This window comes from Ooceraea biroi, chromosome 9, assembly GCF_003672135.1.
Source record: "Ooceraea biroi isolate clonal line C1 chromosome 9, Obir_v5.4, whole genome shotgun sequence".
In the NCBI taxonomy this organism is placed as follows: Eukaryota; Metazoa; Arthropoda; class Insecta; order Hymenoptera; family Formicidae; genus Ooceraea; species Ooceraea biroi.
Window position 1 is genome coordinate 6,478,112 of NC_039514.1, and position 24,306 is coordinate 6,502,417.

Here is a 24,306-nt window from a genome sequence, read left to right on the forward strand (position 1 = left end):
AGGCCAGTTGCGAATCGCTCCGCGAAAGCGACGGTGACATTTCGCGGAGCTCGAAGGGCTTAGAAGGTTCTTGTGTTAAGACCCCCTTCCCTCCCCTTGGGGATGAAAAACGCTTCGCGTGCACTCGCGGAACGAGAGGCGGATCATCCGCACTCACGAATTCCCATTTTCGCGGAGGACACGTGAGCGCAAAGGGACTTACGCGAATATCGTTGACGTATAAAGTTTGAAGAATGAACAAACGTGCTTCGCGTTTCGTGTGCTTCATCACGTTATTCCGTGCGAGAGAACAGGTGCAATGAGAGAGGGAGGGAGAGAGAGCGATCTGATCTTTGTTTCGTGTTGCACGCGCCCTCAGCGAGGATTAGGGGTGGCATGGTGACTTGTGAAATTAGCGTGAAAGTGATGTGAGCTTTGAGTAGCGTGGACTGAAAGTGCATACGTGAGTATAATACGAATTGCATAATACGAGGAGTATGAAATGAGTTGCTTTGCCAAGTCGATTAACTCCACAAAACCAAAAGTAGAAAAAAGTAGAGAAAAGTAGAGAAATTGATAAAATAATATACATTCTTTTTTTAAATTCCTTCTAAAATTTTAATAAAATAACCGAAAATCTATTGCTCTAGCTATTATTATTTTTCTTTTTTTTATTACTCTTGCAATAGCGATAAAATTCATTTACACACGTTGCGAGAGAAAATAGTAAAACGCGCGCTATTGATGCACACGTAACGGCCCTTTTTTGCACACCGATACCAGCTAGCCCGCATGACTTGCCAACGACGACTTGCACTTAAATTGCACACCAAGGCAACGTTAATGTGACGTATATCCTTTTCCCTTTTGCGAGACAAGCGAAAAGACCGACACGATGCGTGGCTTCGCTTTCTTCATCCTTCCGTTATTCAATTGTTGCAAGGGGGAAAAATTGAGTTTTCCACTCAGGTTTTGCCACCGTGTACTTCGTGCGTTTCGTTGTGTTTTTTAATACGCGTCCGTACTAGTTATAATTGCATAAGTGCGCTCGTAAAAGCGCGCACGGTGAAACGTGCACATAACGCAAAGCAGAGGTAACATCGCCGATGCATGGGGCACCGCTTGATTTGCATTCGCATTTTTATGGGTAATTTACAGTCCTACGCAAGAATACATTCTTGGCTCAGGCGACTCAGTAATTGGAAATTACGTAACTGCGATACTCGCGGCCGCACGATCTCTTGTGTGCATCGTCCCTCTCTCTCTCTCTCTTTTTCTCTGACTTTTAACAAAATTGTTAATCAACAATTCGTAGGCCAGGACAGACGATTTTACTTTCGAAAACGAAAATAGTCCGGCTTTCGCGCCGGCGACCTTTGAACGAAATCAAATATTAAGATATATAGAGAGCCTTGGCGTTTGTGTATTAATTGCAATTCAATTCAAAATACCGACGTTTTCCTTGAGAACCACCACGTAAATCTGCTATGGGCGGTACATATTTTGGCAACTCTAATGCAGATAGAGACACAGACGTCGTAAAATGCGAAGTCGATTGGGCCCACGAGAACGTTGAAAGAGATGACCCTCAGAATTGATTAAATAACGAAGATTCCTTCCGTGTATAATATTATAATATATAATTCATCCGAAATGATCAGTTTTCAACAAGAAGAAATAGTTTTAAAAATCCGGTATTGACTCCTGCTAAATTATTTGCCAATTCTGAGTCATGACGCACGCATAATGAATAAACGACTGTCTATCGCATTATTAACGAACTAATTATTAGCTTTCACGCGGCTGGAAAACCCGTGTGCCGATCGGGACACTTCCTCTCGGAATTACCGGGACCGTCGGTGACGCAATATTTCTAAATGAGAAACTGAATTCTCACGAGTGGAGCAGCTGGCCGGCATTTGAATGAACGACAATCTCGTCGACTTTTTGTGACTTCCAGCCTCGTGCAAGAAATAGTTAGTGCTTACGTGCCCCACATGTTGTGAGATTTCATGTGCCCGTATATTAGCCGCTGTCAGTGTTAGTTAATTAGAATAACGTATCCCAGCAGCTGCTCCAATTAACTACGCAATTTTTATTTCTTTCGCAGAACTTTTACGACTAATCACGATGCACGGCACGAGTATAGCGATTACAGCTATCTCAAAGAGAGAAGAGAGGGATTGCAAATTACGAATCAGGAAGCGTTTACGTTCTCGATAAATTCTTTTGTTGCAAATAAATTGAATTAATCGCTCTTTCTAAATAATATCAACTACCAGCTATGCTTTGCGAGCTATGAATAATATCAATGATGTCGTTGCGACTTCACGCGATATTAAACCGATAATAATCGCGCAGTTGGATCACACACAAATTCGCCAGCTTGAAGTATTCCTTTCCGCATGCGAATATCGACGCCACAGCTACTTGGTGGTTTATTCTTTCATACTCCACGCTATTGCTGTCATGCTTTAACATTCGCACTCGACGTATACTCAATATTGAATGTCACGCTTGTACCGGTTACGATTGACCAATTGGAATCAGTTAGCGCTTCCTCTCAAAGAGGAATAGCTTTCGGGAGGGACATTCGCGACAAGCATTTCCGCTCGTGTCCTGCATGAATGTCTAAACCGTAATCATCGCGACAACGTCAGTAATATTACTCGCATAGATAGTAGTTATTTAAATTATTGCAATTGGTGATTTACAATACACACGTTATTTATGATTATTTATAATTTACAGTCGTATAACGTCTGTATTAAAAATTTATCAGGGAAAACTCGCAGAAGAATTTAGAGTTCTTCTCGTGATCGATCAATCCGTCAATCAATCAATCAAATCACCGTAGTAACAAAATATTTTCTGCCGCGACAGTTTGTTCTTCCAACTGGCCATAGAAGATGAGAGTGTCGTTTGGAAAAAGCCAGCAATTACAGATTTGAAGTAGTCTCATGCTTGAGGGATAAAGATCTAATATATATGTCATGCTGAAAAAAGTGAGCATCTTGCAATGATACTCCCTCACCGTCGTTAACAGATCACGTAGAGAGAATAATTAAAGAACATTTTCCAGATCCTACACATCCATGAAATGAGTCTCTCAAGGATCTCGTGCGTGCTCTTACTGCTCGTGGTCTCCGAAACGATATCCTTCTCCAACTCGCTGACCGGGGATCACGTGTGCTCCAGGATAGAAAAGTTAGTATTACCCATTACGAAAGAAAGAAATAATACATAATAATGTCTCATTATTAAGATATTATTATGCATTATTTCTTTCTTAGAGATACTATCAGTAATAACGATTTCAATATAATATCAATTTGTCAACGATATCACAACTTTCATGCTTAACGAATAATCAATAATCTAATTAACAATCGTTGGTCAACGATTTTTAATTTAATTTAAAATAATGATAGTAACAAAATGATAGTGACACGTACATTATGTGACATAATATTCGCTCTCTTCATACAGTTATTCAAGCGTATAGGTTGCTTTAAAATAGTAACATGTTTATTAAATTATTATGAGTATAAAATATATATATTTCGAGCGGATACATTAGGATACAATTAACGGATCTACAATCACGCGTTTACTCGTTCGACAGACTCGCGTTCGGGTTTTTCTCTATCTCTTGGTGCTGGTCGTGGTCGAAAGCCGTATTTATCCTTTGTTATTTTCGACTGCTTGTCTTCAAAACAATATTAAGCCGATCGCTCATTTGCCCTTGCCTTATTTGCCTCATCTAACACGTATTATGATAAGATACATACAGTAATAAAGGTACATACATTCATATACATTAGATCGAAACTATTTCCCGCAACATTATTGTTATAAAATATATTTTAGAGAACTTTTCCTAAATAATGTATATAGATATATAGTTTTGCAGATCTTTGCTCTAATTGGTATTCTTACAATACATGTATTTCATAAATAAATTTAAGATCGATCACAATTACTATTTAATTATTTAACGCACGTATTTGTATCACTACTCAAAATAAACTAGGTTTAAAACTAAATATGTAAAACACGTGAAATAATGTGATAATAAAACGTTCTAACGTATAAAGCGCAACAATGATTTAATTTTCGAAATATTATACAATATGCTTATCGAGTGACGAATAGGATTTTAATGTAAGTTATCTGTAGTGAAAAATATATGAAAATGAAGTAATAATTATTGCCATTGCTGATATCTGTGCGTCCGTTTTGTATTCGCACATATATTTGTCGCACACTCAAAGTTCATAAGCCAAATGGAACAGTTAAATCAATGAAAACAATCAGCTTCAGTAATAAATAGAAGTTTCAACGACGGATTTATAATCAATAAAAGTATTCGCGCGTGATACAAAAAGAATGATACAATTTCAGAACTACAATCGCACAACGCCTTTGCTAAAGTGATTGACATAGTTGAGGTATCCGTTTGACATTTTAAATATACAACATACCTAATTTAATTACACAACACACCGAAAAAATTCTTTTTACATAAAAGCACGCAATTATTTATATTGCTAATATCTCCGCTTAAAAATAATCCTGCACATAATCCCCGTTTAATTCCACACATTTCTTTGCACGCTCTAGCAACTCTAGCAGGATGGATTTACCTAGTAACTGACATTTCACATCACTCGTATCCTTCTGAGTCGGGTCAATTATTTCTTCCACGATCTTTCTAATTGCCGCTGCTAACATTGTATAAGTTTCTACTGGTGGTCCCATTTTTATATTTATTCTAATTTCGTCGAAGAGACAATAGTCGCACGGTGACAAATCCGGCGAACAGAGTGGCTGAGATAAAACACACACTTCTTTCTGAGCACAATAGTCACGTACATCGATGTTAGAGTAAAGTGAGTTATCAAGCAAGAAAGAAAAGTTTAGTTTCCCTGACACAAAACATATATATAGTCTTTCCTTTTGTCAATGATTTTATCCCACACATTCTCCATACAGTCAAATGCATTCAAAAACGGTACATATTGTTCTTCTTCCATACGTATCGCATATGTCTCGCATTCATGATATATGATACCTCTCGAATCGTAGAAACAAACAAATGACGTCATCTCTGCACTAGCTGATTCCTCTTTCGACGTTCCTGGTGATGGACTGTGTTCCGCAGAAAACCATGTCCTGCTTCCAACGACGACGTTATGCAGGAATCCGGGATTTGCACCGCATATGTGAATAATGTCCTCGCAATGATTGTAGAGTGCCTGCTTCTGTTCTATGGTCAACTTGCGTGGCACAACACGGCCATGGATATTTTTATTTTTACTTTCGTCCAAACCGTGATCAACTGCAAGGTCTGTTTTTAGGGAGCATTTAGCAGCAAACCATGAAATTGACGTATTCCGAGTATGCACTTCACGGGCTTTGACGAATTTGTCTTTAATAATATTGTAATAATGATTGCCAGAAGAGATTGATTCTCTTCCGTTTTTACACTCGTTGTACCAGTACTTAATTGTATCTGTCGTTTCTGTACAAGTTCCGAAAGCTTTGTTTATCAATTCCGCTGTACGTGCCATTGTCACATCTAATTTAGTACAAAGTTTTACGATCGCGCGGTATTCTACTGGGAGTCTTGAATAAGGTGACATGTTATCGTGAATGTCCTGACACACTACTTCACTGTCAAACTACTTGCTTGATTTGAAATTGTGACGGATAGTACGGGGTATATATATGCCAAAGTATCATTTCTCAGACGTAAGATAGCGTTGGTAGTTTTGGCGGAAAAATTAAAGGTTGTTTTCGGATACAACGTATAAAGATCGATGCTTCTTGTATTTAGAAAATGTAACAATCTGATGCTAAATGTTATCACTCAATTCGGGATATTCGGATATGGTCCACTACGATCTTTGGTTCACGATTTTTAATTTAATCGAATTTCTCAATTTTACTCGAGCAGACCTTCACCCAGAAGCCTTGGCCGTGAGCAACCTCACGCGCGTGTAAGGGCAGAAACACAAAATTCCGTAAGACGTAACGTAAGGATTCGACCAATCGCGATTGGTGGAAACCTTACTGTTACGTCTTATGGAAAGTGTGTGTGGCCAGCTTAACACGTGTGTCGCTATTATGCGCACCTTTGTAGTCATAGACCCGATAAGGTAATCGCGGTAGCAGATCGATAATTAATTTATCGCACGCACGTTCGATTGCTGCAGCTACACGGTCACATCGTACGAGACCTACGCCGAGCCGGTAGTGGTCAACACGTTCACCTGGTGCCTGCAGATCCCACCGAGATGCCCGAAGACGCTGACGGAGCTGCGACAACGGTATCGCGTGAAGGTAAGGCGGGACCTCGCGATCTCTTCGTGAATTTGACTCAGGTATCTGCGCGGCCGATCTCCGTAATTTTATCGCCTATCCATCATGCATCAAGGAATTTTACGGTAGCGGGCTCTTTCGCAAGCTCGCTTGCCGCAACGTGGAAAAGAGCCGTTTTCCCAGGTCGCACGCGAAGAGAAAGAGAGAGATGGAAGAGAACGTAGGACAATCTTGCACAACAAAGGAGTTTGTCGTAGACGCGAAGATTCCACGGAATTATTAGTTGCCAATTATCATTTTAATCAACATTAAATTCGACATATTAAAACGTATCGTTATATAATACTTTATTTATTTTATTTTTCTCTACGATTGCGTCATTGGAGGAAAAGTCGGGGGAAAGGGTTACATAAATTCGCATTTCCACGCTTTGTCATGGAAAAAAGCGTCGTTTCCCAGGCGGCGCCCGGAATGGAGAGCGATCAGCTCGCGGACCCGGCGAGCGTGTAACACTCAGCGTGGCGAGTAAACCTATGCGGTAAATCGTGTAACGCCCCATACACGATGCAATAAAACAACCCGCTCATTCTTCCGCTCTTGCCTTTTTGCTTTTTTCTCTCCTCCCTCTCTCTCTTTCTCTCTCGGTCGTTATTCTCACGCACGTCCTCGTTCTCCATCTTCCTCAAGCGAGCTTCTCGATCCGAGCTAATTGCGGGGAAAGTCCGCGTTAACAGCGGACCGCCTGATTAAATAAATAATACAAAAAGAATGCGAAATACGCACACGCGAGTCTCGGAAACGGGATTGAGGCAGGGGGTAAGGGAACGGGACGAGTTGCAGCTGCAATTACGCCCTGCGAAATGCGGAATTGACGAATCACGCGCCGAAAGAAGAGAGAACCCCTTCCCGTGGCGGGATTACGAAACACCCGGGCCCAGAGACGGGCCCGTTAACTGGAAAAAGATCTCGCACGACTTTTGCGTGTGCGGCATCTCGGTACCTCGTAAAAGGAAACTCCGGAAGTCGGCGATTTGCGAAACGCTTAACTCGATGGGCGTCGCAGCCCATCGGCTGCGATGGATACTCGCGCGGTAATCGGGCAAGCGAAAAAGAAGAAAGAAAAGATATGTACCTTTCGCGTGCAATAATTCTCCTCTTCGAGGGACGCGCGTTCATAAATTCGCGCGACAGCAAGGGAGAAACGGGAGAGCGAAATTCACGAAAGAAATTCACGGGTTTGATTGCAACGACCGGGCTCGCTCGTGATTTAAGGGATTCGACGTCGGGCTTGATATCGCTTCAATTAAAGTGCGAATTATCGAGGCGCGAACGCCTAAAGTCGACGCAAAATCTCGTTGATTTACACCGGGCCACCCGATATATACATGCCGTATGCATATTGCATGCACGTAAGAGTGCCATTTAACGATGACGCGATGTGACGTGTACCGTGTAAACAGAGCCCGGGTAAGCGATGCACGTAATTGGTGTATGTACAAGAGATACGCCACGTCCCACTGACCAGACGAATCATAATTCGCGTCTGCCGGAATAACGTCACAATTCGACGACGGATATTAATGTCCCGCGATTGAAGACATCATTCCCGAGAAGCAGAACATCCAATTTTCGATAAAGATTGCATTTTACTTCTAGGTTGTTGCATCATTTCTGTCATATTTCTCGTGCGGTGTTTGCGGATTCGCAGATCGCAAAAACGAGAATTCGGTCCAACCGGAAGTGAAATGAATGATCCTGAGCGTCGTTTCGTAATCGGCGTATGATGCTTATGCCATTACACCAGCGTCGAAGGAGAGCGCGATCGGGGCCTAAAATGGATAATAGCTACGGATCGTGCGCGAGAACTTATTCCCGCGCTGGGACACGAGAACGTACCTACATACGACGTATTACACGTGCGAAATAGGGTGCACGTACACGTCTATGTACGTGAGACGTTCACGCACGGCTTATTATGTGGACAATGAACTCATTTCGCGCGGTATATGAGAAAGAAGAAAATTTCGCCACTATCGATAGCGTGCGTGCGCTACGCTGGGATCATTTCGAAATTCATCTTTTTCCCCTCGAAAGGGAAAGAGAGAGACAGAAAGAGGAAATTAGTAGTATTAGTAATGTTATAAGAGAAAATTAGTATAAAACTATATGTTTTAATATTTATGCGCGGATTACGTGTTTTTATCATCTGCAATTGGAGCTCTCGCGTACAAGCGATTGCTACGTGTTTTAACGTAATCGCTCAGCTTTTCAGTTCGACGAAACGCGCGTTTCTCGAGACCGAAAAAAAGAATCCAAAGTAGACGGATAGTTAACGCGATACGTTTAATAAACATGTCAGGTATAATTGGCGAAATCGCGACTGAATTATTTCGTACAAAGGAGAAATCTCGTTCGTTATATCATTGGGGCATTTTTTATTAATCGCCCCGAAGTTCGGTATTATAATTCAAACCGAAACGGGATTATGAAGCCACACGCACGCGCCTTAGAAAATTGGGCAATCGCTCGAGGCTTGCTTAATCACTTCCGCTTTCGCTCAAGAGACGTCCGTAAGCTTATTTGCATAACGCGCATAATGCTGTCGCCGGCAAAATCACGTCGCGATTACCATCATCCATCACGATTTTTCGCCGTAATTAATCGAGATTAAACGAGATCGATCCATCGCATTCGCATCGCTCGTACGAACGATTTCGCGGCGCGATTTTAGACGCACGCGCGCCTCAGTTTTCCAGTGAAACGACATTACTGTCGCTATCGACCTACTTGGAATCTTGATATCTGCCTCGTTATTTTCCTAATCCGCGCGGAATTGTCCGCATGCAACGAAATTACGAGGCAAAAAATTACACGTAATAGCGTCTGATCGAGGATTGGTAATTCGGTACCCTGCTGTAGAAAATCGCGATCCTTATGAGCTCGCCCGATCACGCGATCGAGGATTTTACTTACTTTGGATTAATTATAATTGACCATTAAATCACGATTTTATATACATATTATATGTATTTATATTATTTTATAGAATTTATTTTTTTCGGCGCGCGTTGCTAAACGCCGGTTGCAGGTGCTGCGCCGTCGTGCGCTTACGTGCGCACGGATTATATTATATGCACGGTATGCGATCTAATCGATAATGCAACGTGCGTAAGCGCGAAACGAGTGCGTGAAACTTGCGCTCGCGCGAGTCCGAGCGTAGGTGCCGAGCGTTGCGCGTCGAAGGTAACGCTCGCCTTAGTCGCTTCGCTAATTATCGGGCGTGTTCCCGGCGAGTTAATGAACGTGCGAGCCTTGTAACACAAAACTGTAGCGTTATTGCGGAGGCGCGGCGCGCAAAAAATCGCGCGAAAGAGAAAGACAGAGCGAGCGAGCAAGCGCGAACTATTTTGTTTAATTCTCGTCATTGAGGGAACTCACTAGCTGCCACATTTCTTCGCACGACTCGCAAACAGACTGACATTACCGCGGACGAATCGCGATGGTAATGTCCGCTAATTAGCTGCTAATTATCAATTATGGGAAAACAGCGTAGCCGCGAAATGTGAAGTCGTAAACTTCAAGGGAAGTGAATAGGAATGTAACGTGACGTCACATCGGTGACATTTATTTTGTATATTATCCGTGGAAATCCGCGTTTCCTTACATAGACCTGATGAAGTCGGCATCATTGATGTTTTCTGTCAAACTACATCGACATGCACGTTACGATTGGCATTTATAATATTATTGTACTGTCGCTTAACGATCATATTAAAGAGAGGAATGTTCGACAAGAAAGAGCGCGCAGGATAATGTAATGAGCGCGAATTACCGCTGGTCAAGCCGAGGTCGCTTAGTGTTTTCTACCACGCTAGAAAACGCTTGAGTTGCACAACTTTTGAGTAAAACGCATGAACATTAGAGCCTCACGGACACGGATCCAAGTCACGCGCGTGTTCAACGTAAATGCAAATCAGAATTACAGGGCTTTATCTCTGATCCATGATATCATGATAATTTGTAATGATCTTGATCATAAAACATTATTAATTCTAAATCAACATCACTCGCGTCTAACTAAATTATAATAATAAAAAATTTAAAACTTATGCCATCCATAATTTAATTACAGACACGAATTATAACAATCACATAATATAATTTATTTCTAATTTAAAATACAATTAATTAATTTAAATATAATTTATTTAATTCACATCTGCGCTGCGCGCGTGCACCCGTAGAATCACGATCGACCATAAAATAATTGCAACACGATAATTGGCATTCCCGAACAGCTTGACGCTTACTTGCAAAACTTGTACCTGTATGTCCTGCTAGCAGATAATATCGGAATGGAATCGTACGAACGTCATCGAGGTGACACTATCGGGCATCGCGAGATTTCTCAAATTGATAAAATCAATCAAGCCCGCGTGCAGCGATCCAGCACAATCGCAAGGTCGGCCGTACGATTGTAGTCTGGCGGAATATATCGCAATTAATAAGTATTAGGGGTGTGATTTAGTTTTGAGGGTTTTTTTTGCTCAAAAACGCATGTATTTAAATATGATAATGAATGAATACCTTAATCAAAATATTTTCCTTCGTTTTTTATAACTTTTTCCCATCTTTCTGGCAAGAGATGGATTCCACCACGATAAAATGACTCTTCTTTTCAGTTGATCCATTCGTCGACGAATTTTCGCACTTCTTCCAAATTATGAAAGTGTGTATCCTCTAAAGCGTGTTGCATCGACCGGAACAAATAATAATCGCATGGAGCAATGTCCGGAGAACACGCGGGGTGCGGTAAGACTTCCCATTCAAGCTCTAATAGTGTTTGTTTCACTGATAACGCAACGTCAGGTCGAGCGTTGTCACGAGGAAGAATCACTTTCCGTCGTTTACTCGTAATTGGGGGTCGTTTTTGGTCCAATGCTTGCTTCAACTTGTACAATTGGTGTCGATAACGATCAGCCGTGACAGTCTCGTGCGGATTTAACAGCTCATAGTACACTATCCCACCAAATACAGAGCATTACTTTTGAACAGTGAATATTGCGTCTCGGAGTGGATGTTGATGGTTCGCCTGGATCCACCCATGATTTTCTGCGTTGGGGATTATCAAAATAGATCCACTTTTCATCCCCAGTAACAATCCGAGACAAAAGACTCTTCTTTTTTTGCCTGGCGATCAACGAAATGCAAATGTTCAAATGCTACTTTCCGATAATTGATGTCGAACCCATTTCCCTTCTTTCTGAATTTTTCCCATTTCATGTAAATGTTTGGTAACTGTTGTACGATCAACATTTAATGCTCTGGCAAGTTCTGAAGTGGATTGTGTTGGATTTTCGTCCAATAATGCTTGCAAATCTGCATTTTCAAGCTTTCTTCGTTGTCCCGAGCGTTCTTTGTCCTTCACATCAGTATCACCACTTTTAAAGCGTCTAAACCAGTATTCACACGTCTTAATTGATGGGGCAGAATCACCATAAGTTTCCACAAGAATTCTATAACCCTCAGCCGTAGTTTTCTTTTGATTAAAAAACAAAAGCAACGCATGTCGAAAATGCTCTTTCGGAAGTTGCATTTTTACGATGATATAAACACGACTGTTATTGCATCTGTTACTATAATGCTACTAAATGTCATGGATAATGTCAACACTGTAAGAAACAACAGTTATCGGAAACAGCTATTGGAACAAACTGACACTATAGCCATCTGTTGCAAAACCCTCAAAACCAAATCACACTCCTAATATCTTTTCTCCCGGCGAAAGAGAATCTCATTACGCAAACGAGAAAGAGGAAAGAGATCCGCTCCGCGAATTAATCACGCCGGCGTTTGGCGGAAACGCGAAAAAAGAACTTGGAAGCTGGTCTCCGGCGGGTCCAGCAACTCTCACGCCGAGATCTGTAATTTTAAGTGATTTACGAGGAGACGCGAGACATGTTCATTGATTAGCCACGGCGGACCTGCAGCTGCAACGTGTTTCACGTACGTGGGAATTACCGGTCCGTTTACCGTAAAGTATCCAGTAACCGTAAGTAGAACCGATTTGACGAGAAACCGGGCAACAGGTTGTATTTTGTTCGATTTTTTCGGATGATTCAGCTGAAAATTGAACTTTGAGATAAAATACTGAAGCTTCGTTTGCGTAAGGTAAAACTTCCGTTATCCGTTTCCACTTTCGCGCGACGGAATGAATTAATTCGCAAGAATTCTGCCATTTCTCAGTAACTGCGCGCTACACGACACATTTATTTATCATGCGATTCGTGATTCATCTATCACTCGATCGCGCGATCCATGACTCTCTACTGTTACATAATCCGTATGCATAACTGAAACAGTCCCATGAGGTGCCGTCTCCTCCAGATTGCTCGAGAGAATCCGTCAATAAGCGGAGCGACAATACTTTTTCAACGTCATGCACACGCCAAGATACCCGCCTTTGCGATGTATTGTAGTGAAAGCGAAAGAAAGCGTTCAAATTTCACGACGACGAGTACATCGATCAATTTGCATTTAATTCGATTTATGTATCGGAGACCTTGTCCGCGCGCTTGTAGAAGCAGCCACGCTACGAAGTCATTATCTCCCGACCGAAGGGATGATCGAGATGAAAAAGTGGAGCGTGTAAAATCTGTATAATAATTACACGTGACATTAAAGGCGCGCAAAGAATGACTAAAACTAAAACTGGAGATCCCATAACGCGAATCGTCCAGTCCACGTACCGCAAGTGGTGAAATTCGCGCAATGCGGTTGCCGCTCGGATTGCCGCAAAAATGGAGAAGCCGGCAAGATGTAGATTCAAATTAAAATCACGCTTACGGAGGTGGAAAAGGGCCTTTGGTTCATGAAGGTGGACGAAGGTTTTCACGCGAGTATCCCCTTACGGGTATTACGTCCGAGAGAGGCAGCGTCGAATTTACTTTCCCTTGGGCCTTTAGCGTTGAATATTTTCAACGGCGCCTTCTGTCGTCCGTCTCATAAATTATGTAGCAGTCCAGTTTGAAGAATGACCACTGAAAAATAATGAATGATTTTATTATATCTAGTCGGACAGATATGCAAATGAATAGATTTGTGATAGATATAGCGGATGTATTATAAAAAGCAAAAATACCTTTTACATCTTTCGGGTGGAAAATAAAATCAGAACAAACTCAGGATCAAAGTCGTTATCTCTTAACGATCCATTAGTATACATGTTTTGTGAATTTTATTCTTGTTTGCCGCCGTCTCTTCTGCATTTTTATGCGTTGCTTTGGCGTGTTTTGATCGGACCGGTCCAGTATTGCGGAGAGGATCTCATTACTCGTCTCGTGTGTTATCTGTGGTGCCTCTTCATCTTCCATCGCGTGGCCCCTCTGCATTCTGCGGCAGTATACTTTTACTCACTTTTACTCTCGCCGGCAACCGGTTGGAATCCCGCACTTTAGAGAGAGTAAAATAACGATCCCCTTATCGCCCGAAATTCTCGCTTGAAATTCGATTCATCGATGTGAAATCGATCTCCAGACGAAGAGTATGGGACCGGAATTTCGCCTGTGCGGTCATATATTTAAACGTTACATTATATTATACACCGTGCTCCAATACTATTAATTAAAAAAATTTAATTATTCAATTATTAAATCAGTGTGACGAAAAAATTGTCAAAAGATTATTAACGCCGTTTCTCTTTTCTTATGGTCGTCGACAAATATTTAATATTTTATTATCGTTTGAGAGATCATGTCGCAAAACGTGTGTGTTACAGACGGAAGAAAAATCAAGGACTGTGGAGGAGTGCTGTGAGGGATACAAGATGCTAATGATTCACAATGATGCGGAAACGGATGCGAGGTGTTTACCATATTGCAAGAAATGTCTGGCGGGTGTATGTGTCGCACCGAACGAGTGTAAATGCAATCCTGGGTACCATGGAGAAGATTGCTCTCTCGGTGAGTTATAAATAAAATTCAAATTTATGAAATATCGAATTTTTATTCTTACTCTGATAATTTCGACATAAAGTGGCGCTTAATTACGCTACATAGACATTGAATTTTTATTGCGTGACAAGCATAGTTACTTAAGGTAATGTCAATTTTATCCGTAACATCGCTTTCGACATGAATACGAGAACGATAATATCTTATAGCAGTTTAGAGCGTGATTGAAGCGAATTCCTCCACCAACAACATTCTCGCAATATCCATTTATCAGGCGATAATATTTTCGATGTTAATTAAGTGCTAATGAATAGCTATGACATTTCAGAAAAAGAATATAGATATACAATATGAACCAAGCGAACAAGGCTATTATAAATATACATGCAACGTCGTGATAATTAAGACTTTGAAGAGGCGTCAAAGGCCTGTATACAATTATTAATCTCGCGTGCTGTTTTCGAAACGATTCTCGAAATAAACGAAATAAATTCGGGGTTAAAAAATAGAGAATCGACAGCGGGTGTCATCCGGCGACATTGATTGCGAAACGAAATTAAGAGCGAACATTTCCGAAACAGCTAGCTGCGAAACGTGCAGGTCGATGTGAAATTTCACGCTCCATGAAACGGATCGACCTTCTACAATTGCGCATGTGAAATGACCGTTTGCAGCGAATAGCATCATATTTCCACGCGAATCACAATCGTGAACGGGATTTGTCATTTTCGCATAATTCGCCCCGTAAAATTGTCGCGTCCTTGCAAAATGACGCTATGGCGGTCGCTGTAAAACGGCGGCGGCGACAAGTTATTAAAATCGCGTTAAGCTTAACGTAAAATAAAACTGCCGGCCTTTAAGAATGCCTAAAGAGAGGCATTAAGAATTCATAATCGGAGGATTTCTGAAGAGATGGGAAGGCTTTTTTATTTTTATTTATTGCAAATTATATTGGCAGCAATCTCGAGGAATTCTTTTCTACTTTTTATGAGATTCAGACTTGTCAGGACTTTTTTATTCTTTCACGTTTCACTGTTTAGCCGAACAAAATTTATAATTATAATTTTCACTAAATTTCCTGGAGCAGCCTTTTCCTTTTCTATTTATAGTGCTTGATGGGAGACTGCGATTGACGTGCCGCGGTTGATACAAAATTACAGAATGGTTTATCAAACAGGCAGCAGTCGCAAACAGGTTGCACGCAACTGTTGCGTCAATGCGATCGGGGAACGCTTCGAAAGTTGCGGAAGCCCGGAAGTTACGAAGCCTCTACTTTCCCGTGAACGTTCGAGAAGGTCGTGGGCGGCGGAGTCGATCAGATACAACGTCCGACGTCGCATAACGCAATCGCGATGTTTTAATAAGGGACACGCACGCGGTGTATGAAAATTGGTTGCCTCGTACATTTCGCAGGTGCACTCTAGCACATCCCGCTTTTCCAATTTTCCTCGGCCGCGATTGCAAAATCATCGTTTAATTATCTTGGAAATTCGAACGTGTAGATGAAAATGTATAGAAATTATTATAGAAATTTGGGAAATTTATTCATCTTTTGCCGGCACGTGTAAAAATAAAAATATGTTAAATTGGTACAATATATGATTTTCGCGTTCTTCATTGACTCGCGAACGTCTGCTGACACTCAGCTTTAATTGTGTATCTTTTTTGGAGCACGGTGCCGTTATCGCCGGTGCTCAGTACTGTTCGCAACGTCGTTCTATTCGCTTATATCCTTTGTATTCAACAAATTCACTACTGTTCACTACTGTGTTCTGAGATCACTTTTGTGCCTTTTCAAATTCCTGATCGCCACTCGCAACGAAAATGTATTATAAATATATCGATGACTTATTTATATCGATATATCAATTGCATGAATCGATATATCGATGCGAAAAGTGCGGCCTGAAATTCCGGACTTCTGTTCGCGATTATTCTACCAGTGGTCATTCTTGAAAGAGATCGTGCGACATAAAATAACAAACTGAATACATTAGGCACGTATTGGGTTGTAACACAAGTAAGTTTGGTTATATTTAATATTTTTTTTATTTAATAAAGTTTATTTTATTTAAAATCAACTGGACTTAAACTGAACTAGAAGTGGCTTCTTGTTAATCACAGTTATGCGCATTTGCGATGAATCATAACTAAATTCTTAGAATTAGAAGATGTTTTTTTATACCTGCAACCGCACCTATTTATGTTACAAGCCAATTTGATATTAGTCTCGACATTTAATTCACATATTAAATTTATCACTCAGAGTGCCCGTCAGGCTCCTGGGGTCCACGGTGCATGGGAGCGTGTAATTGCGGCGAAAACGGCACTTGCGATCCGGTAAACGGCACTTGTCGATGTTCCCCGGGACGGCAGGGACTGCAGTAAGTAACAAACGATCTCACAAGAGTACTATAAAGTTCGCAAAAAAAAGAAAAACGAAGTAATAACTTAACGTAGCGCTCAAGCTTGTCAAGTCGGACAATAATAGGACACTTTTCCGTCCGCAGATGCAGAGAGGCTTGCGCAATCGGCCGATGGGGCTCAGATTGTGCGAATGAGTGCACATGTCAGAACCGGAATAATGATTGCGATGCCGTAACCGGAAAATGCACCGACGACGACGACGTTTCTCTAGTCGGACGAACGCCGCCCGTTTATTTGCAGAGCTCCACTACCGAGCGTGTGCAAACATCCAGGATCAGTAACGTGGAGTATACAGAAGTCTTCTCGGCACCACGCGAGACTACCGAACACCAGACGAAAGGTGAAATAATACGCTTTTCGAGGGGGCCACTTGCGCAACTGTTTACCCGGAGATGGGGAAACGAGGCTTGTAGAAACGCTGCTCAAACGTGCCATGGGCGTCAAGAACAATTTGCTGATTAACGACGGAGTTAAGCGAGGAGACTCTTTGTAGAAGTTAGAAAAATAGAAGAGAAAAGAGATGCTTTTTACTCTCTTTCTATTGCTCGAATTGTTGATGTAGATAAGATTACTTTTTGTAAATTTGCCAATTTTATTGTCGGGGTACACATATTATAATTATTGCGCGGATGTTAAAACTGAAGTATTTGCAGAAAGCGGAATTAATTAGCTTGACTTCTGACACGCTCGTATCTTGAATGACTCGTGACTCCAGAGACTTCTTTACTCATGCTAATAATCTAAACTCTCATAACTCGGAAATCGAGTTATACTTGACACAACATTTCACTCCGACAGCTCAAATATTATTTATGCTCGAGTGTTTTTCATATTTAATCTCACCGGTATTTCCGAGACGTACTGTAAAACGAGTTTTACTGCATCATCACATGATTCGACATCGATTTTATTGTTATTTTTAACGAAGTACTGAAGTTACTGTGAGAGAGTTGAACTTAATATCCAGCGATTAATAATGCACGTAGAATCGAATATCGCAATATCTTCATAATTTCTTTTCATTTCATTCGCAGACGTCGACAATTTGAACGACACGAATTACGTTTCGGAAACGACGACGCCAGTATCAGCTTCGTTCGCGATTCCTTCTCAAAAAGCAACGGTGAACGTGACGCCAGGAAGAGATCCTGCCACAACAGCCCGGTCTGTAATTGTATTGGTTTCCGTTCCGGAGCGCAAAAGGGACGTTGAAAAGAACAGGCAAAAGTTTCCTACGAAGGACGCTTTTCTCAGACACGTTCAGAGCGACGGAAGCGTTGGCGTGTCGGATATCGATTACGTGAAGACCATTCATAAAGGTGCTGTTGCAAAACATTACAACTCCGTGTACACCTAAGTATAAATTAAAGAATCAATTATATCTCTCTGTCTGTATAAATAACAAACTGCAAAATTAATTCGCATAAATTAATGCGTAACTTAAAACTTAAAATAAATTAATTTAAAATAAAAAATAACTAAATTACATTAAAATGAAACATCAAAAATAATTTTCACAAATAGTACAGTGTGCGAATACCAAGTCACAGACTTCCCTATACACAATCGACATGTTACAATAAAATAAAGTAAATCTATTGTCAATCTTGCAGACGATATTCAGACACCGGCGCCGATCCCGCTGGACATCGCTCTGATCGTCGTAGCTGCGATCGTCTCCCTCGGTCTGACCTCGCTCGCAGTAGTCATGGTCCTCCACATGCGATCTAAGCTGTTCGAAACCGTTCGCCTTGCCGTTTACGACGACGGGAAGAGCAAGAGCCGCGAGTGCGAAAGTGCAAACGCTGGAAGGATGTCGACGGTGATCAACTCCGCTCTGCCCCGTGAGTATCGCGTGGATTCACCTGGTGCAGGCCTTCTCTTCTTAGTTTAGAAGTGTTAGTGAAATCTAAGGAAATCATGAAATCTGTGTGTCCTTGACCTCGATGCCTTCCACCTAATAAATATTTTCGCGATGTATATAATAAATATTGATTTGCTGCGTTACATTGAATGTAATTAAATATAAATAAATTCTCTATGATTCTAGCACTTCCGACTCGTGCGAATCCTGGATTCACCATCAATGCCGAACCGGAAGCGATATTGACGGTCAACGGCATCGAGTCATTGAACACTTACGCTAACGGCACCGCTGCAATCGGTCTCCGAATTTCTGGTCTTCACGGTGAGTTAACACGTTTTTCAAAAATATTTCATGCGCGCAAACATAACGCAGCATTCGCAGCAATTCGCAAAACATATGAAGAACATATCTGATTCAAAATTAGTAAAAAAATTTAGACATAAACTCCAGCGATAGTTAGAGCACACTACATAATGCAGATATATTTTAAAAAGATATATTTTTTAAATATGAAAAGTACAAAATTTTTTAATAGGAAAAACCTTGGCGCTGCTGAATTCCAAAATATGAGAAAACACTGTGTCAAGTTATATAAATCATATCGAATAAACACGTAAATGTAATAACTGCAATGTAAATTCTATAACTTTATCGTTTTATTATCATATATCTTTTCCATGATACATGCAGATATATACTTTATTTTGATTTATATTGATTTTGTTTTAATTTGTATTGAATTTGCGTCACAGTTAATTCAGCAGCGCCAAACCTTTTTCCATTAAAAAATATTAAAGAGAGGTAAGTTCTGCACAGATATTTCATACATGAGTTTTGCATGATAAAGCAAAAGCAGATTTTACTCAAGCTCAATTGTAATAGCAGGGCGTTCATCCATCAGAGCAAAAAAGAATCAAATTCAACCTCCCGTATTTTTACGAAAAATGGTCATAGAGAGATATTTAAGAAAGCATTTTAAAGCGTAAAGCATTTTAAAGCGTCAGGTTTACAAAGATTCAACGCAGTTTCTCTACAAAGATTCCACTATAGACGGCACAACTTTACAGTGAACCTTACAAAAGTGAAGAATAATTTTCAAATTTGATGGCGTGTACGAGGAGAATAAAACCTTTTCTCCAAACGGTTCCGTTTGCATCGTAAACCTTAACATTACCTCTTTAAAATGTGTGACGCACGCACGCACACATGTACATCACTGAAATTGTTCTGTAAAATGACCGTAGATGGATCATATCCGACTATCCCGAATTGAATGATAACATTTTTATGTGAATAAACTATATCGATCGTTATTCAGTGTATTCGAAAACAAATCGTACTTTAGTTTTTCCGCCAAAACTACCAGCGCTACCTTACGTCTGAGGAGCGATACTTTGGCATATATATACCCCGTCCTATCCGTCGTAATTTCAAATCAAGCAAGTAGTTTGACAGTGAATCAGTCGCGATAACATGCCTCTTCGAAAACTCACAGAGGAACACCGCGCGGTCATAAAACTTTGTAACAAATTAGATATGTTGGCGATAGATACATTCGCCATAATGAATGTAATTAGTTATCTACAACCAGTGCCCTCATATAACGCGATTAGCAAATGGTCTACGTGTTTTAAAGAGGGAAGAAAAGACGTCCGTCCATTATAGTGAGTTTGCTGAAAAAACAGCTTACAATGATATTAAAGGCAAAGTCGCCGAACTCCGTAAAGTTCATAGTCGGAATCCATCATCTGCATGGCGTACTGCTAAACTTTCCCTAAAAGGGACTGCGAGAGATTTAGGTTTTGCCGAGAGTAAAAAGGATGAGGTTCATGGCCGTGTCGTGCCACTCAAGCTGACCATAGAACAAAAGCAGGCACGCTACAATCATTGCGAGGACATTCTTAACATGCACAGGACAAATCCCGAATTCCTGAATTCACTTATCTTTGGTAGCAGGACATGGATTTCTATGAAGAGTCCAGACATGCCAGGAACGTCGGAAGAGAAGTCAACTAGTGTAGAGATGATGCCGTTTGTTTGTTTCTGCGATTCGAGAGGCATCATATATCATGAAGGCGGTCCGATGCGTACAATAAATGAAGGGGAACAACAAAAAGAAAAAGAAGATGGAGATGAAAAGTTTTTGAAGCATGTTATGAATCAGCTGTGGTATAATATAAATTACAATAGGTCAAGTTATTTCAAGCTAGAGCAACCAAAGTTTTATTTGTTGCTTGATAGATCACTTGACTCTATTAGCGTACGCGAATTTTGGGCTAAGAAAAAAGTGTGTCTTTTATCTCAGCCACTCCATGCGCCGGATTTATCACCGTGCGACTATTTTTTGTTCAACAACATTAGAACAAAAATAGGGAACCAAGTATTATATGACTATTTTTGTTTACAAACAGAGTTAAAAGATAAACTTAAAGAGATCGTGGAAAACTTTAACGACAAGAATGCACAACAATGGGATCGATTTATGGATAAAGGTGTCCGTAACCTGATAGAGCGTGCAGAGATATATTGTAAGGGCATAACGAAGGAATATATGTATTAGATGTAGGATTATATGATTGAACTGGCAGGTTAGCAATATAAACATTTACGTAGTTTTGTGTAAAAAAAGTAATTTTTTTCGATATGTCGTGTTATTAAATGCGATATGTTGTTAATTAAAATGTCAAACAAATACTTCAACTATATCAATCATTTTTGCAAAGTTTTGCGTTTGGAATTATGAAATTGTATTATTCTTTTTATATCCTGCGAATACTTTCATCGATTATTAATTTGTTTGTAAAAGCTTATATTTATTACTGAGGTTTTTTCTATGATTGAAATCTTCCATTTGGCTTATCCGAAATGTGAGTGTGCGACTAATCTACGAATATGAAACGGATGTATTATCTTCAATAGTCTATTACTTTGTTTTTTATTATTACAATTAACTCGCATTAAAATTCCATTTATCGATAAGAATATATCTATCTTATAGATCTAATATCTCGAAAATTATACTGTAAATCTATCTTATAAGTGCGAAAACGTATGAGACTTGATATGCTTGTATTATTTTGTCGAATATTATTTTTTATGCTACTTTTATGTTACTATATCCTTTTAATAATTCGATTTCTTTGAATTTTCTACACGAATTTATTTATATTGGGTTAATATCAGCTTGCGCTTTATTATTTTGTAGATAAAACTTGCATGAGACGTAAGATTGATTCGTAAGTTCCGCGCATATCAAGAGATATTTTTTTTATTCTAGAAAATCGTTGTTATGCTTAATGTTTATAAGTTGGAAGATTTATCAAATTATTTCACATTTACATATTTACTTATAAAACTAATTCATTTTGATTACTGATACAGATACGTGTGTTAAATGATGAAATAATAATTGTGATCGATCTTAAATTTTAATTATGAAATACATGTGTTATAAAAATACTAATTGGCAAAGATCTGTAAAGTTATATATTTATATACATTATTTAGGAAAAGTTGTCTAAAATATATTTTATAATAATAATGTTATGTGAAATAATTTTAATCTATGAATGTATAATATTATAATTCGTGTGTTATATACCTTTATTATATTACGTGTGTTACACGAGACAAATAAGGCAAGGACAAATAACAAGGACCGATCGGCTTAATATTGGTTTGGAGAGAGGCTTAATATTGTTTTGGATTGAGGCAGTCGACAATAACAAAGGATAGAGACGGCTTCCAAGAGACCGAGCAAACCGAACGCGAGTCCTCAACAACAAGTACAACGCGTGATCGTAGATCTATTAATTGTACTTTAGTCTATCCATTCGAAATATATATACTTTGTACTTATAGTAATTAAATAAACATGTTATTATTTTAACCCAATCTATAAGTTTGAATTACTTTTTAACGAGAGCGAATATTATGTCCCATACTGTGCCTGTCGCTATCATTTTGTCACTATCAATGATAATCCTCAAAGAAATCTCTTTTAAAAATTTATTTTAAATAATTATAAAATCGTCATCTTAAATAAATCATATGTACATTTATCGGCAAAATTTTTTAACTGTTATAATTAATAGATGTTTCTTACAAATTTCCTTACAATTTCTCTTAATTGCAGATTTCTTACAAGACGGACATTACGATCGACCGCCGGCGACTCTGATATGTCTGCAAACCACGAACTTCGACCACAATGCGGAACACGTTTACGATGAGATACCCTTGCAGACCACCCCGCAATGCAGTCGCAAGGATCTGTAACGGAGAACCGTCTTTTTTCGCCGCGTTCATGGTCAAGTGCAACCGCAGTCAACAATGCAATACCATTAAAACAAAAAGTAGACAAGGAAAATGCACTAGGCGGTTTTTAAACGGAATATGGCCAACTATCGCGGGTGGATAATCGATGAAAAGCTAATCGCGAATCCAGTCGTGGTAAAAAATACGCGGAAACTGGTTTCCGATCTTACGTGGAATCGCGTCGCGAACACGCAAGGCTGAACGTGACGATAATTGAGTGGACAAGTAGAAAAACAAGTCGCTTGAGCCGATTGTACTGTCAGTGATCACCAGCAAAATTCAGCAGCAGCGGAGCGTGCTTACTTTCCGAATCAACAGTTTGCAGTTTCGCGGCGGAGTGACGTCAAACGTCCAATGCGCGAATGCACTCCGATTACGATTGCGCGCAATTAGATGGAAAGTGCGAAATGACAGAGTCCCGCGTACAACGAGCGGAAAAACACGCTGCGCCGACTGTCATTATACAAATGGCACTAAGCATGCCCGATGCCGGAGCTATCTGCTTGCTAAGTAGAGATGTAGAAGTAAATTGCCCGCGAAGTCGTTCGTCAATTCGCAGTTCGCGGTGTTTGGTTTGATAATTCCGCTGTGAACACGAATCGCGCGGTTTTGCAAATATTATAAATATTATGTAACTCGATTAGTTGCGTCAGTTGAGATTAATTATTAATTAAATAAATTAATATTGAATGAGGAGATTCTTCTGCGCTTGCACTGTTATTTACGGAGCAGAATTGACGATTAAAAGTAATAATGAGTTATTCGAAATTCGCGATAACGAATTTGTTATAACAAATATTTGTAATCATTTTTCCTTGCCACAGTTATAAAGAAGTGTTCTTTTTCGAGCGTGGAAACGCACGGAAATTTTTCGATGTGCACCGCCAACTGCTTTGACGAATGTACGACAGTAACGATGCACACAGTGGGTGATAATTTAATCAATGATACGAATTTATTATCATAGAGGAAATGCACTTAATGACTTCCTGTATTTTAAATGAAACCAAAGAATTAAAATTCCATTTTATTACAAAAGCGATGTAATATGTGCTGCGGAAAAACAAAATGTTAATTATACGACAAATTTTAAATAGTTATCTATTACAGATAAAATATATAAATATATAAGTAAGTTGCGAGTGTAATAAAATATGTCTTAAAATAGGCCTTTATTTATCTTATCTTACATAAATAATTCATTTTAATCTAACTTTATTTATACAACTATATACGCACAAATTTATCGTACACTAAAGTTCATATTGATATAGATAATTAGTGCGAAACTGCATTGTTAGTCAATAATGACCGTCTCGTTTTTCACTCAATAAATATCCTTTCATTTCCATGAAGGAGAAGAAAAACTTTCCATTTCCCACGTCACGCGATAATCTAATGTATTTCGCCCTGGCAAAGAAACTGGCTTTTTGCTCCGCA

General features: G+C 39.8%; 1 protein-coding gene across 5 annotated transcripts; it reads left to right on the plus strand.

Annotated features, from left to right (window-relative positions):
* On the plus strand, nucleotides 1–24,217 carry LOC105285553. Of its 5 annotated transcripts, none has more exons than XM_011349806.3 (11): nucleotides 1–442; nucleotides 2,863–2,984; nucleotides 3,062–3,186; nucleotides 6,198–6,324; nucleotides 14,081–14,264; nucleotides 16,522–16,639; nucleotides 16,766–17,022; nucleotides 17,717–18,001; nucleotides 18,296–18,526; nucleotides 18,733–18,870; nucleotides 20,503–20,660. In XM_011349806.3, the coding sequence occupies exons 2-11, from the start codon at nucleotides 2,973–2,975 to the stop codon at nucleotides 20,520–20,522; spliced, it is 1,497 nt and encodes a 498-aa protein (XP_011348108.2). In that variant the 5' UTR covers nucleotides 1–442; nucleotides 2,863–2,972; the 3' UTR covers nucleotides 20,523–20,660. The 5 variants fall into 5 exon arrangements, with proteins under 5 accessions (XP_011348108.2, XP_011348109.2, XP_011348106.2 ...); XM_011349807.3 differs by having other exon boundaries at nucleotides 2–442; nucleotides 20,506–20,660; XM_011349804.3 differs by lacking the exon at nucleotides 20,503–20,660 and adding an exon at nucleotides 22,685–24,217 and having other exon boundaries at nucleotides 7–442.
* The last annotated feature ends 89 nt before the right edge of the window (nucleotides 24,218–24,306 follow it).